Source organism: Pteronotus mesoamericanus, unplaced genomic scaffold, assembly GCF_021234165.1.
Source record: "Pteronotus mesoamericanus isolate MK-2021 breed Mesoamerican mustached bat unplaced genomic scaffold, CSHL_Meso_final scaffold_54, whole genome shotgun sequence".
NCBI lineage: Eukaryota > Metazoa > Chordata > Mammalia > Chiroptera > Mormoopidae > Pteronotus > Pteronotus mesoamericanus.
The window spans coordinates 71,348,228-71,364,833 of record NW_026555321.1 but is presented as its reverse complement, the minus strand read 5'-3'; the positions used below and the strand labels follow the sequence as shown (position 1 = coordinate 71,364,833).

The 16,606-nt window shown below is 33.6% G+C and overlaps 1 protein-coding gene across 1 annotated transcript in view; it reads left to right on the top strand.

The window, feature by feature from the left end:
* The window catches only part of PI15 (peptidase inhibitor 15), a 32,286-nt gene extending 23,136 nt beyond the window's left edge, over positions 1–9,150 (top strand). Inside the window, exons 2-5 of the mRNA XM_054594908.1 lie at positions 4,494–4,612; positions 5,589–5,721; positions 5,843–5,958; positions 9,015–9,150. Coding sequence (XP_054450883.1) covers positions 4,494–4,612; positions 5,589–5,721; positions 5,843–5,958; positions 9,015–9,150 — 504 coding nt within the window. The remainder of the gene's footprint in view (positions 1–4,493; positions 4,613–5,588; positions 5,722–5,842; positions 5,959–9,014) is intronic.
* The last annotated feature ends 7,456 nt before the right edge of the window (positions 9,151–16,606 follow it).

Sequence of the window (16,606 nt, the reverse complement as noted above, 5' to 3'; positions counted from 1 at the left end):
TACTGAAAAACACACAAAGTCATGTAAGCTAAATACCAGGTTACTAAACAATGAATGGGTCAGCAATGAGATCAAGAAAGAGATTAGAAGATGCCTTGAAACAAATGAAAATGAGGACCCGACAATCCAAAATCTGTGGGACACTGGGAAAGGAATCTTAAGAAGGGAATCATAGCATTACAGGCCTATCTCAAAAAAGTTCAAATAAACAATCTAACTTTATACTTAAAGGAACCTGAAAAAGAACAACAAACAAAGTCCAAAGTGAGTAGAAGGAAGGAAATAATAAAGATCAGAGCAGAAATAAATGATATAAAGACTAAAAAAAGATACAAAAGACTAATGAATCCAAGAGCTGGCCCTTTGAAAAAATAAACAAGATTGACAAGCCTTTAACCAGACTCATCAAGAAAAACAGAGAGAGAACACAAATAAATAAAATCAGAAATGAAAGAGGAGAAATAACAACTTACACCAAAGAAATATAAAGGATTGTAAGAAAATATGAACAATTATATACCAACAAATTGGACCACTTGGAGGAAATGGATAAATTCCCAGAAACATAAAGTCTTCCAAAATTAAATCAGTAAGAATCAGAAAATCTGAATAGACAGATTACACCTAGGGAAGTTGAAGCAGTAATCAAAAATCTTCCAACCAACAAAAGCCCTGGAGCAGATGGCTTCATAGATGAATTTTACCAAACATTCTGAGAAGAACTAACACCTCTCTTTCTCAAGTACTTTGTAAAATATAAGAGGAAGGATAGGCTCCAAACTAATTTTATGAGTTCAGCATTATCCTAAATCAAAACCCTATAAAGACACTACAAAGCAAGAAAATTATAAGCCAATATGCCTGATGAACATAGACACTAAAATCCTCAAAAAAATATTTGCAGACCAGTTAGAGTAAGACATCAAAATGGTCATATATCATGATCATGTGGGATCTATTCTGGGAATGCAAGGATGGCACAACATTTGTAAATCAATAAATGTGATTCCTCACATAAACAAAATGAAGGATAAAACCAAATGATCATATTGGTATATTCAGAAGCATTTGATAAAATCTGGGACACATTCATGATAAAACTCTCAACAAAATGGGGTTAATGGGAGCATACCTAAATATAAGAAAGACGATATATGACAAACCCACTGCCAGCATCATATTCAACAGGATAAAACTACAAGTGTTCTTTTTAAGATTGGGAACAAAACAGGTGTGTACGCTTTCACCTCTCTTATTCAACATAGTACTGGAAGTCCTAGCCACAGCAATCAGAGAAGAAGAAATAAAAGGCATCCAAATTGGACAGAAAGAAGTAACTATTTGCAGATGACATGGTACTGTACATAGAGAATCCCAAAAATTCCACCAAGAAACTACTATAACTGATAAATGAATTCAGTGAAGTAGCAGGATACAAAATTAATATCCAGAAATCAGTTGCATTTTTATATGCCAATGACAAACTAACAGAGAGGGAAATTAAGAAAATAATCCCATTCACAATTGCTACAAAAGAAAAATAAAATATCTAGGAATAAATTTAATCAAGGGGGTAAAAGACCTGTACTCAGAAAACTGCAGAACACTTAAGAAATAAATTAAGGAAGACATAAATAAATGAAAGCAAATACCATGCTCATGGATAGGAAGAATTAACATCATTAAAATGTCCATACTACCCAAAGCAATCTATAGATTCAGTGCAATCCCTATCAAGATTCCAATGATGTACTTCACAGAACTAGAACAATGATTTCAAAAATTTATATGGAGTCACAAAAGGCCCCACACAGCAACAGTGATCCTGAGAAACAAGAACAAAGCTGGAGGTATCACACTACCTAATACCAAACTATACTATAAGCTCATAGTAATCAATACAACATGGTACTGGCATAAAAACAGACACGCAGATCATCGAAACAGAATAGAAATCCCAGAAATAAAACCACTCCTTTATAGTCAATTAATATTCATCAGAGGAAGCAAGGACATATGATGGGCTAAAAATAGTTTATTCAATAAATGGTGTTGGGAAAATTGGACAAATGCTTGCAGAAAACTGAAACCACATTTTTACATCATACAAAATGATAAATTCAAAATGAATCAAAGACTTAAATGTTAGACCTGAAACCATAAAAATCGTAGAACAAAAGATAGGCATCAAAATCTCAGACATTGCTCATAGCAATATTTTATTGCATATATCTTCCCAGGCATGGGAGACAAAAGGAAGAAAACGAAAGGGACTACATCCAACTAAAAAGTATTTGCACAGCAAAGGAAATCATCAACCAAATAAAAAGACAACCTACAGAATGGGAGAACATATTCACTGATACATCTGATAAAGGGTTAATATACAAAATTTAGGGAGAACTCACAAAATTCAACAGCCCAATTAAACAATGGGCAGAAGACCTCAATAGTCACTTCTCCAAAGAGGACATATGGATGGCGAATAGGGTTATGAAAAGATTCTCAATGTCACTACTCATCAGAGAAATGCAAATTAAAACCACAGTGACATATCATCTCACACTTGTCAGAAAGGCTATCATCAATAAATCAACAACCCTTGCTGGTGAAGATGCAGAGAAGGGGAACCTTTTTGCATTGTTGGTGGAAAGGTAGATTGGTCAGCCACTGTGGAAAGAAGTATGAGATATCTCAAAAATTAAAAATGGATCTGCCTTTCTGCCCAGCTACCCACTTCTGGGAATATATCCAAAGGAACCCAAAACACTAATTCGAAAGAACATAATCACCCTTATGTTCATTGCAGCATTATTTACAATCACGAAGATATGGAAGCAGCCCCAGTGCCCATCAATAGATGAGTGGGTAAAACAGCTATGGGACATTTACACAATGGAGTACTACTTGGCCATAAAAAACAAGAATATATTACCCTTTGCAACAGTATGGATGGACCTGGAAAACATCATGCTAAGTGAAATAAACCAGTCAGAGAAAGAAAATACCATACAATTTCACTCATATGTGGAATCTAGTGAACAAATTGAACTAACAAGAAAAATGGGGACAGACTCATAGATGGAGAGCAGGATGACAGCTAGCGGGTGTGGGGTAGGTTAGGAAATGGAGGGATTAAGCAAAATGGAAAAAGGACCTGTGGACATGGACAACAGTGTGGCGATTGCTGGAGGGAGAGGTGTATAAGGGGACTAAATGGTAATGAAAAAAAATACAATAAAGAGTATATATATATATATATATATATATATATAATGTATATACACATAGACACACACATATATTAGTATCCACCTTCTAATCACAGTTTGAACACTTTTTTTCAGACAGTATATTGATATTTATAAATTTTAGAAAATGATGCCACAGTTTTACACAGAACTAAATGATGCCACAGTTTTACACAGAACTAAAATGTAAAAATTAAAACTTTCTACAACAGAGAAATACTTCACTCAATTATATTTTCATTAGGGAGGAATTTTGAAAGCATTTTTTCCTATATTTATATACGGAGAATTATAAATATTCTGTGCTTTGTGTTTGTACCTTGTAACTTGCTAGAAAATAGACTATCAGTTTAGTGTTGCTTTATTGTTGGCAGGTCCACAAATGTTCAGAGTTTGATTTCCCCACACAGCTTTGGAGATGAGAATGTCAATCCATATGATAACTGATATAAAGGTATACTAAATCTAAGGCTCATTTAGATTTTACGCCACAACATTTTTATTTATAGAAAAGTTATTATACACCAATAACACCTTTGTCAATTTAAACAACTTCCTTTTCAAGAACAATAACTATTTTTCTTAATTTATTTATTTAAATCATAATGTACAATATTTTTATAGCAGCCCAGGTAACATAGTCAAGTTACTTTTTATCATAGTTTGTTCATAGCAACTGAAAAGGAATTCTCGTATTATTATTACTACCAAAGATTTAAGTGATTAAAATATGAAAGCTCCATTAGATATGTTACATTATAATATTGCTTGACCTTTGAAAGTTGCAGTATATTAGACATTATTAATTTTGATAAACTGATTTAAATAATTTTGATAATATTAGTTTTTAAGGTATATTGATAACATGGCTTCTAGTTGCTTTGAAGGTGACCTCTAGGGAAATCAATTGACTTTGGTGGATTCAAATTTCAGTGATCAGTATGAGGTGTCTCGAGGTTACATCTAAATACAGTATTTTTGTTAATTAACCCTTTACTAAAACTGATGTCTGGACTTTAGATCAAGGGGTACTATAAAAACAATATTGTTTTTTGTGATACAATCATATTATATAATAGAACTTTAAGTATTAATGGTCTGAATTTGCTTTCTTTTAGTGAAAGGAGTCTCAAAAACCAAAATTGAAAGATCTTTAGGAAATAGTAGCAGCAGTTCTTTCCTCTTACTTTTTGTTTCTTACTAGCAAACCTGGTAAAGCTGAAGGTTTTTTCCCCTTCACAGGTTTGGGATGAAAATCTTGCAAAATCTGCAGAGGCTTGGGCGGCTACTTGCATTTGGGACCATGGACCTTCTTACTTACTGAGATTTTTGGGCCAAAATCTGTCTGTAAGAACTGGAAGGTAGGAAGCAGTTTCACTGAAACCATTTATCCACACAACTTCACTAGACTCCAAGGGGGAGTGATATCCATTTTAGCAAATATTTATTGAGGGCTTACTATGTGCCAAGCATGGATGCTTGAAATTTTGATGTCTTCAAGTTGTATTTAATTGGTTAAAAGGGCCTATTAAGATCAGTTTCCCCTTTCACCCTTGAAGTATCCTCCTTTAGCCTGTATTCTTCCCTTACCTCCCAGAATTTTTGGAAGGATCAGGCATGTACTATACCCTATATCCTGTCTCTTCTAGCTTAAAAAAATTCCTTGACTGTGTCAGAAACCAATCTTGTGCATCCGAAACTTTCCCATGGTTTCGTATATCTATCTGTATGTTCTACAAAGTATACATACTTACATGTATATGTGTATGCGTGTACACACATATATATGCAAGTATGGGCAACTATGGGAAAGTTTTTCCCAGTGATGGGATAATTTTCCTTCCACTGTGGAATGTTATCGCCCAATTCTAAAGACCCATTCTCTTCCATCTAGGGAGGAAAATCAGGTGTGCTATTATTAAAATTAAAGTGATATGTCTAAAGGGGGAAAGCACAGAGTTTCAGTATTACAAAAACTTTTATATATCAATTCTTAATCGTGTATAATATTCAGATGGAAGAAATTTTTGACATAGATAAAACAAGGGAAAGATGATGATTCCTGAAATATTTGCATGTCTGTTTTTGAAATAACCAGACATATATTTACACAAATAGAGGATCACTTGCTCCAGCCCTGGGCATTTTTATGTCGGCCCACTTGAAGGAACAGAGGGTTCAATGAGGTGGTGAAGGTAATCATAAGGTGTGGGTATACTCGTGATTCAGCAAGAATAATCTGTGAAATGAACAAGACTCATGATAAAATTCAACATGAGTATACTGTGCATTACCACTGCTGTGCTCTCAGTTTTTGTTGTTTCTCTTAAAACCTAGATACCGCTCTATTCTGCAGCTGGTCAAGCCATGGTACGATGAAGTGAAAGACTATGCTTTTCCATATCCCCAGGACTGCAATCCCAGATGCCCTATGAGATGTTTTGGTCCAATGTGTACACATTATACACAGGTTACAGCAATTGTCTTGATAATTTGGGTTCATACTTTTTAAAAATGGTCTTAACTATTTTGGTGAATGTGGATTTTCTTAGCTCTGACTTCAGTAATGTCATACTGGTTTATTTTTGCAGATGGTTTGGGCCACCTCCAATCGGATAGGATGTGCAATTCATACTTGCCAAAACATGAACGTGTGGGGAGCTGTGTGGCGACGTGCAGTGTACTTAGTGTGCAACTATGCCCCAAAGTAAGTCCCAGGTGGCATTCCACTTGCTTGAATCTTTCATGATAAATACCTTTGGTCTGATAGGTATTTTAATATGACTAGGACTTAACTAAAATGGACTCTAATCATGAATCCTGTTATACCCATATACCTAAAACATGATGATCTGAAGATTTCTTGTCACAAGGAAAGGGATTCTGGACTAAAACTGGTGGCAAAACAATCTGAGTATGGAGGTTCACTAAATTCTTCTCACCATCTTTCCTTTGTTTTGGTAATTGTAAAATAAACTTTGTACTTCCAGGCTTTTGATAACTACATAAAAAGGCATCAGAACACAGTCTTCTAGGGAATTTACATCACAAAATTCCCATTTCACTGTTGGAATTTTGATTTACCTCTTTCACTAGGAAAAAAACAAGCCATTCTTCCTTCCTTGTTTTAAGAGTAAAATTTTAAATTATAGTTTATTAATTCCTTAGGTGGTTAAGGAGGAATTCAACATCATAAGGGGAAATTTACAAGCTATGACTTTTTTTCAAATTGAGGCTGTGCCATAATTTGAATTTCAATTAAAAATTATTCAGTAATTTTGTCCTCAGGCATACATAAAAGTACTGTGAAAATTAATTAAAGATTCTAAAATATGGCCACATTTATCAACATTTTTTATAATAAATAAGCATGTGTTAACATTTGATAAAATGCCTTCTTGCTAACAATAACTCTTTAGATGATAAAAGATTGCAATATTTATTCATGAGTCTGTTCCCATTTGGAGTAAATACCAAAATGTGCAAAGGATTTATGACACTCTTTGTGTTTTCCAAAGTAAGTACCAAACAAAGATTTTCTTCAGTGTTGCCAGTATGGAAAGGGAATGAGAAAATGTTTCACAAACAACTGCATTACTCATTTATGTGGTAGTATGCCAGTGATTTTGCAAAGTTAGAAAAATAGCAATTTCCCTGACGGACCCCTCTTCACAATTATTAGAACAATGAGATTTGGAAAGTAGAGTGTGTCTTCATTATAAAAAGCATCAAACTGGGCATTTGTTTGATATTTTCAGTCTCACTCCTTATATTTTCTTGTTAAACTTTTACCCTTCATTCTGACATAAATAGGCCAAGTAGGCCCCAAATGATGAAGAGATTTTTTATTTCATTCATTTAACTTTTCTGTTTTTGGCTAATGACTACAATTCCTAATATTATTGATGAAAGATTTGATTGTTTTATGGGTCCAAGACATTAAGATATTGTGTTTATATGCAATATTTGTTGTAATAAAAACATTATTTTGAAACCTAGGCAATGAAGAAACTCTTAAAATCTTGACTGATATGTGAATATGAGTCTTCGGATGTCAATATGAAGTTATCTCAAGCCTGTTTTTCAGGAGAAAAAATACAAGAGAGAAGGAGAAAGAGACAGAGAGACAGGGAGGGAAAATTTAATTACATGGACTAGTAAAAAAGTAAAAGAATAAATAATAAGTTTATTAATTGACTGATTTACTATTGCATGTAATTATTTTCTAGTCAATAAAGGTCTGTGATTTATGTAAACATTTATATTTTTATGTATCATAAAATTATATTTCTAAATTTATAGTACCAAAAATGTTCCGTATAATTTCAGAAAGTAATATAGAATACACAGAAAAATATATTTTTAAAGTAGCATAGACTTGGTAAAGATATAGCTTTTGATAAAGATACACAAGGAAATAAAATTTGAATACAAAAAGGGAGAGATTAGGAAAAAGGAGTGAACTCCACTCACAAGAGAATGGGCCCCCTTGAATGTTTCTCAGCCAGCTTGTGACATTACCAAAATTATGCTTGAGGAAACTTATCCAGAAGTCAGAGCAGAGAATAAACTAGATAGAGTTGGTGGTCTTAGAATCTCACTTCACTCTGTAATATGAATAATCAGCATGTTTTTCTTGTTTATAGATACTTTGTGGATTAAAGTGAATTTTTAACTGACTGATTTAAGCAGGTAGCTTCATGTCCTATAGATATGTTCTGAATCACTGCTTGGTCTTATTCAGGTCTTAAAGAAGATTACAACCTCCTGTCTCATATTCTAGCCTCTTACCTACTGTTGTCTTACCTACCATCTTGACTTTTTATTACTACCAACCAGATTGTCTCATGACCATTCAATTCCCTTCACATTATTGGCTATATTGTTATTTTCTAGTACTCTAGTTACTAATCACTGGGCCACTAAAATACATTTATTAGTTTCTCTTTTATATTTAAAGGAGCTAAATAACAGCAAGGCAATGTGGCTGTTTTTAACTCTCAAATAATAAATTGACTTATTACTTTGATCATAGTCATCAATATAGATAAAGACAAACATTGAGAACACAAAGCAATTCAGTTCAATGTGTTCATTGTCAAAAAATGAATAACTTTTTCTTAAAAAAGGCTATAATTGTACATATGGGAAAGGGTATTAAAATCACCTTTAATTACTATGAGAATGGAGTTTTCCAGATTTAATTTTATAAATAATGAGAATCTACAACATTTTACAACTTTATAAACAAATCTTGTGAAGATTTATAACCATTTTTTGTACTTATAACAACTTCGTGTTCATTTCATCATTTTTAAGCCTCCCAGGAAGTATAAACACACACACATACATACAATACATATGTTTTTACTCTCCTTAGAATGTCATTACTGTGAGTTTTTTTAAGTGAATATGGTCCATTTGCTCTAGGTGACGGTATAGGAAAGAGACAGGTGTGGCAACTGGAATGAGCATTAAGCTTGGTGTCAGATAACTAATTATGTTACCATTCATTGTAGTGAGTCATTTGTTATCTGTAAATTAAGATAATATTAACTCAGAGAGAAAATATTTTAAAAGATATATAGAATAAGTTACTGTATAAACAAGAAATGGATATGACTTTCAATGCCTTTCACAAATGAAAACTTCTCAAATAGATACTCACATGTCAATACATTGATCATGTGCTCAAGGACAATCAAAAAATTTTTAAATGAGCAAGTAACATTAATGTTACCTTCTTTTTCCTTTTCTTTCTAGGGGCAATTGGATTGGGGAAGCACCATATAAAGTGGGGGTACCATGTTCAGCCTGTCCTCCAAGTTATGGGGGATCTTGTACTGACAACCTTTGTTTTCCGGGAGTAACGTCAAACTACCTATACTGGTTTAAATAAGCTTATCTATTCCTCCAGGAAATAGAATGGTTTCTGGGGATCATAGGTCTATATATATATTGAGTTTTGCACATATTATATATATTTTATAATAACCTTGTTTTCCTTTTAATATTCATTGTATAAATTAGTGTTCATCTAGAATGTTGGTTTAATCTTCTGAGGTCATCAAAACATCCATTTCTATTTTCTGACCTCTAAGCATAAATTAAAATATTGTATATTTAGTATTGACATAATTGATGCATCCAATTCTAAAACTTGTTTTCCCCAAAAGAATTATGTTATGTTCCTAAAGACTAAAAAATATATGTGACCTATAAGGTATGTGTGTATATATATGTATATACACACATGTATATATACACACATACCTATACACATATACATATGTGTATATGTATATACACACACACCAATGTAATAGATGATGTAACACATGGATAATGATATCATTCAGTAGCTAACTTGCAGAAATTAAAAATGTTCTATTCCAAATATATGTTAGGTGGTGGGACATCTCCAGCGTCCACCTCTATAATACCCACAAAATAATATTTTGCATCTGGATATATTAACTTAATTAAGCAACCAAAAATTTCATTCTGGAAACAATTCATCTTATTTGAGTTCATAAAAGGATATGCTCAAACTTATGGAAGTTTCACATCACGCCTTTTGCTTAATAACTTTGTGCTGAGTGCTTACCACATTCAAGGCACTCTTGCTATTTATGATTTGATAATGCAAAGACAGTGAGATATGGTTCCTGCCTTCAAGAAGCTCCCAACATATTCAGGAAATAATACAACCTAATAATTTTGCTGTGAAAAATTATTTTTTAACAAACTGATTTCACGTTGCTTTAAGGAAGTAAACACAACAATGATGTTCACCTGTAGGTTGGATAGGTGATAAGCCACACTGTGTAAAATATAAGGCTTCTGATTAGCATAAAATTTTAGCTACAGTGCTCGGGACCAGAAGAGGCAGGAAAGAATTAAAAACTGCCCAGAAACTACTGGATTAGAGTAGAGAGTTGTGACTTTGGAAGGCAGAAAGCAAGACCCTTAAGAAAACTGAAGAGGCCAACAGAAGTTAAGATTTAGGTAACAGGTATGAAAATCACAGAAATAGGGTTATTGGTCATAAATACCAGAGGCAGAGCTTCAGAAGGGCCTGTCCTGAGGGTCTAGTATTTCTTGAGGCCTGTCAGCAGGAGGTACAGGATGCCAGAAAGAAACCTCCAGGTGCCAAAAACACTTCCATCATTGTCATTATTTGGTGAGAAGCAATCTGATCATCCTGGATCTTTGTGTCTCATTTGAAAGGCTCTGAGTACACAGCACAGTTACAATTTATTTGTTAAATAGACCTCTTCGGATGACTTTTCTGTGGACTAATCACCAAATTTTATTTCTATATCTATGTAGAAGAATATGTTCCCTTTCTCCATTAAGTTTGATTATGGAAATCAAATCAAAGTCACTGAAAATTTCACACATGCATTTTGGAATATTTCATTCATGCAAATTTGGAAATTTCTTATTTGAGAAATTGCTTTCAGAGAGAACTCAATTATGTGGGTCAAGACACTTAACAAAATATGTTCTGTGTGTGAGAGAGAGAGAAAAAGAGAGAGAGATAGATTTGGGTTATGTAATATTACAATACTTCCATAGAATTACAGAATAAGAAAAAATGGTTAGAGCCAGAATGCAAATAACAGAAGAAAGCTACTTGTTTAAAATTGCCTGCACATTTGCCATTTCTTAAGATGGAAGCATTGAAAGACTACAGGTACTTAATTAAATCCATTCAGTCGGGGAGGAATCCACTATTTGGAGTTTAAGTTCACATGATGAAAAACAATTGGCCTAATTCCATTTACAAACTAGATATGGTGAACAAATGTTTTGATATCATACTACTCTGCTTCTGTGAACACATATGTAGACATTATTAAAAATAAATATTTTAGAGACTCAAAAAAAGAAAATAATTACATGATTCATACTCCAACCCATATTGTATATAACATGTAATAGGCAATTGGAGAGATCTCATTAGTAGGATATTTGCTTGATTTATGTAGAAAGTATTTCTATCCTTGATTTTGCTGTGCTAGGCCCACAGAAGTAGGAAAGTACTTTTAAACCAAAAATGACTGTTTTTGCTGGTGCACTTATGTAGCTTGGTTTCTCAGTTCTAAAAGTGAATAATGATATTTGCTACATATTTCAAAGAGGTCCTTATAAAGGTAAAATTATCTTATTAATAGAATTTATAAATATTTAAATTTCATTAATGTGAAACTTTTATTTAAGATGAAATTAAGTTTTTTGTGAGCTTTTCCTCAGCAGAAACTCTAATTCTTTGTATTTATCTCATCTCCTTATACAGTAACTATAATGTAATAAATGTTTATATGAATGGATTTTTAGAATTAACTAAAAAGTTTAGAACTGCAGCAATTCAGAGGAATCCCACCTTTCCATGTTTCATTGAGAATGTCTTCAATGCAAAGCTTTAAATGCATCAGAAATCCAGATGAATCATCAAAAGTATCAGATTAAGACTAGGGACTACACACAGAATTTATACAACAGTTCATTCCAAATCACAACTAGAATTGTAAGTTTATTCATAATTTAACAACTCAGCTGAAAAATATAACGGGTATATTTGTTATTCTATTTGTACTTTTTAAAGTTAGTCATATAATGTGGTCATGTGAAATGTTTTATTTCCCAGGTTAAAGCAAATGACAGTTTGCAAGTATCAACATGGTATTTCATATTTTTATAGCATGCAATAATGGTGCTAGGGTAACTATTTCTCACTGTAACTCCCAGAGGCAGAAAGTGTCTGGGGATAAGCTACTTCATAAGAGCAGCTTTAAAAAAGTCAGTATTGAGGTTTTCATTTCAAAAGTTTTCTCTCAAAAGAAATGGTAATTGACATCCATATTCTATAGCATGGCTCCTCTCTATGGTATAGATTTTTCACACTACCCTTTTTTCAGTAGAAAAGTTAAAAAAAAATCTGTCACAATACAGATTATTTTGACTTTTGTGTTATCAAAGACTGGGAAAACTACAATTTTTGCTATTAAACTGATGAATTTCTTCATAGAATTGTATTTGGGTTGTGTAAGCACAGTCTTAATGTTCTGGTTATGATAGATAGATTTTCTTTTAAAATGTGGCAGAAGCAATTATCATCCTTTTTGCCTCTGTTCAGTCTAAGTATCATCACTTCTCTGGGCCATCAGATCACCCCTACCAGCTTCATTTGACAGTGAGGTAATGTTCACTTGAAACCATGGAAACATTTATTTGAAAGCTTTAACACAGAGTTGACCAAATGGCTAGAGCAAGTTCAACCAATACGATTTACTTAGAGAATTTGATTGAAATAATATATGTTTTCTCATTAATACATGATTATGTTAAATCAATTTATAACAATTCCATAAGCAAATCTCATATAAATTTAGGCCAATTTAAGTGTTTTGTGTTCATACCTTGTTTATTTTATGAATGCATAAGCTAAACAGGTAACTTGAATGTGCCCATGAAGGAAAAGTGATGTTGATGATCTCTGCCTCAAATAGAAACTTTCCCTCGGTCCTGCAGTTTCATAGGATGAAAATCTTGACATGGATGGAAGCCTTATCTACTGAAGCATTTAAGGAAGTAAAGTTAGATTTTTATCAGTGCAACATTATCTTTGCTTATATATGCTTTTAAAAATATTGTCATAATTATGGGGAAAGACATATTTAAACACATGCAAAATGATTTTTAAATATTGTGTCATGGTATAACTTTGACCTATGAGAGACCAATCAAAAACTTAGAAAGCTTAACAACTAACTGGCTAATGGTGCTGAAAATGTATTACAACCACCAAAATTGCTAGAGTTTTGAGGTTTCTTTGCAATTAAAGTTTTTATTGTGAACTATCATATATTTTGGTGCTAAATATATGGTGCTAAATGAATTGTTAGTGTTAATAGCATCAGTAATGCTAATAATGCTCTGTTTAACCATGTTAAAAGTTATCCATTCAATTTCTGATTCAAAAACAGTAATAAAATCCTGTTAAATTCATCTTAAGTAGAAACAAGCCAGTGAACTCCATTTTTAATAAAACAGTCCTAAATTACTTAGGTGTTACAGAATGTAAAAATATATATATTTTTAGAAGTTATCGATTTTCTTTTAAGGCTTTTCTTAGTTTGGCAATGTCTAAATTCAAGCATCTCCTAAAGGTTAGCTAACGCCTACACCAACTATGCTGCAGGCACTGGCGCCCTCTGCTGGCCATAAAAACAAATTGTTGATGGCTATTTGGCCTTAAAAACCTTTTCTCCTGTTCAATAAAAATTTAAGTTGCACAATTTTCAAATTCTCAAATAATCTCTAATCTGACAGCAGATTAAAAATTCTTTACTTTTTTGATGTACTTTTCTAAGAGGATAAGAGATATAATACATTTTGGTATCTACTTTCCTAAATAATGTTTTTCATAATTTTCCAGTTCTGAGGTGCTTATTACAGTGTTATTTTTTTAACTAGGCATTATCAAAATATTTTTTGGTTTACATTTTAAATACAATTATAATTAAGATTAACAAGCAGAATTATGTGTGTTTCACTTTCAGATGCAATTTTTTTTTTTTAATTTTGCAGGGTACGTAAGATAAAAAGGAGATAGGTTAAAATAATTATTTCCATATAGAAGAGGATTATGTCTCCACCTTCACTTGTTGATCTATAATATGATAATGTTCTTTTATCACACTTTTGAGCTAATGATAACATTTTCTTATTTCATTCAAAATCTTTTTTAGCCTAATAAATGTACGCAAAGTTTAGAGTCACATCCCTATAACTAAAAAGGCCATATTCTCAGGTAAACTTTCAGGTGAGGTATATGATTGGCTGATGTGATAATCTTTTTTGAAAGAGATGTTTCTTAAACTATGTTAGCATAACTAAATGAAATATGCTTTGAAGCAGTTTTCCAAGTTAGTATTTTCAAACTTATTTTATATACAACCATCCCTGTGATCTCAATTACATGCAAAGCTCTAACCTACAATACAGAAGAAATGGACCCGTTTATTCCCCACAATCTCCCCAGTGCCTCAGAAGTTTCTTCTGAGAGCCCTAGGATTCCATCAAACAGTTAGAAAAACATTGATCTAAATTATCCAGTTCCCTCCATTGCCTCTAAAGTAATCTCTAATTAAAGAAAAAAGTTTTGAAACTCTTAATTATTTCAGTAGTTGCTTTTTTTTCAATGTTTTTTAAAAATATACATATCACTTTGCATGTGTTGGAATCCTCTTAGTTTGATGGAGAATTAAATGCTGACTTTAACTGGTGCTTTTTATGGATTACACTATCTTGTGTTACTTGACAAACAGAATTTTGGTACCATAATATTTTGGGACTTTGAGATAATTGTGATGCACATATGAAAATAATGTGTTTTTAAAATACTGAAATGTTTCAAATATGTACATAAACCTAAAATGTACTGTATCATTTTAGATATTTTTATTAAAAAGATTAATTTGGACAAGTTTTATTCATTACCTAACACTGTGACAGTGAAAGGTGCCTTCAGTGTTGTGATATAATGTCATAAATGTGTATATACATAAAACCTGTGTAGACCTTGGCCCTCACAAAGCTTAACAAGTATAGCTTTTGGAGCTCAGCTATATTACTTTTTTCTTTCAATAAAAGATTATAATTAATTGTTTTGTTTTTAATTTTTTTCTTGTTTCCAAAATAGATTCAGAACTACAAGGCATGATAATTTTTGATAGGAAATTATCCATTTTTCTAAAACAATGATGACTCTTTTTATGCATTACTAAATATGCCAAATCTTCTCTTTTTCTTTTCTCTTTCTTTCCTTCCCTGCCTTCTTCTTTCTTTCTTCCTTTCTTTTTCACTTGAGATATATATATATATATATATATATATATATATATATATATATATATAATGTTATATTATAGTAAGTTATGGTTGAGGAAATTGCTTCAGTTGAATGTGGGTATTTCCATGCTTTCCACACAGAGGGCCTCAAGAGCAACCATCCAGGTTCCTGGGTGAGAGGCACCATCTCTAGCCATGAGTTGGCCCAAGGAGTTTCTCAGGGTGTCTCTGCCTTGCAGTGGGGTCGCTCCTTTCTGATTTGATCATAGATTCCACCAGCCAGTTCATTGAGAAGGACCCATGTCTAAGATTGTAAGTTTCTCCTTATACTTCACACAAGAAGAGAAAGCCTTACTAATGCAAGACTTTTCAGATCGTTACCCCCAGGAGACCTGCGGCTGTCACTCAGCTAATCTTCTTGCTAGTCCTCTCTTCTCACTTCACTTTCTCCTCTCAAGTCTCCAGCTTTCCACCCATGTTTGGCGAGTTCCATCCATCTCCACAGGAGATGGGGCTCCATTCATGGGTGTGTGTATGCAGCGGATTCTAGTCTCAGGTCTGATGGATACAGGAAACTTTGTCCTACTAGACTTGTACACTTCTGACTGGGGAGACATGAGGGGGGCATTGTGGATACCTGGTCCCATTCCTTCTTCCGACTAGTGACACCTGTGGGAGACAAACTGCATGAGAAGCAAGCACACCCTGACAAGGCAAGCATAGACTTTTCCAGAAAGAGTTGACTATGCTCTTGGGAACAAAGCCTATTCCCACTGTCAGTGACTCTGACCCAGGTCCTTTTGAAACAGTAACCTGGGCATTATGGTGCCAGGGGCACCGACTCCTTTCTGAATTGCACTTACAGTGTTGAGCCAACACTGCTCTATCCTAGCCAACTGGAGACATGTCACCAACCCTAGTTGAATTTCTCTGATCCCTATTCTCATCTTTGGTGAAAAAGAAGCAAGGTCCTGGCATGTAGACTTCATCTGTCATACTGAAAATTTACATATGCACTACCCTTTAACTTAGCAATTTCCCTTCCACAAATCCATCCTAGAGTTACACTGGCAATTTATGAAATGACATGTGTACAGTGTTGTTGCGCTATGCATCACAAGGGAGCACCATTCCCATCACCGCTTGACCTGGGTCCGGGCAGCAACTGCCACATTGGAGGCATGGAGTGCGCCACCAGGACTATGGTGCTCCCTGCATCTGAGGGTTACCATTCTGGGCCAGCTGAGATGGGAGCAGGGCTCTGAATCCCACAGAGGCTGCCCTGTGGTCATCATGGATGAGGGGAATAAACACGAGTCATCGCAAACACTTCTCTGTTTGCTGGGAGAGGGGATGTGACACATCCCTCTAGTGGGGAAGGCCCCGAGTCCTTTTGTTCAAAGGCTTTTATTGAAAAGGTTATCAGTGAGGCTAAGTTAACAGGAATGCACAAGTTATCTCATTACATCCTTATGTTAATGTTCACAGAGAATGGG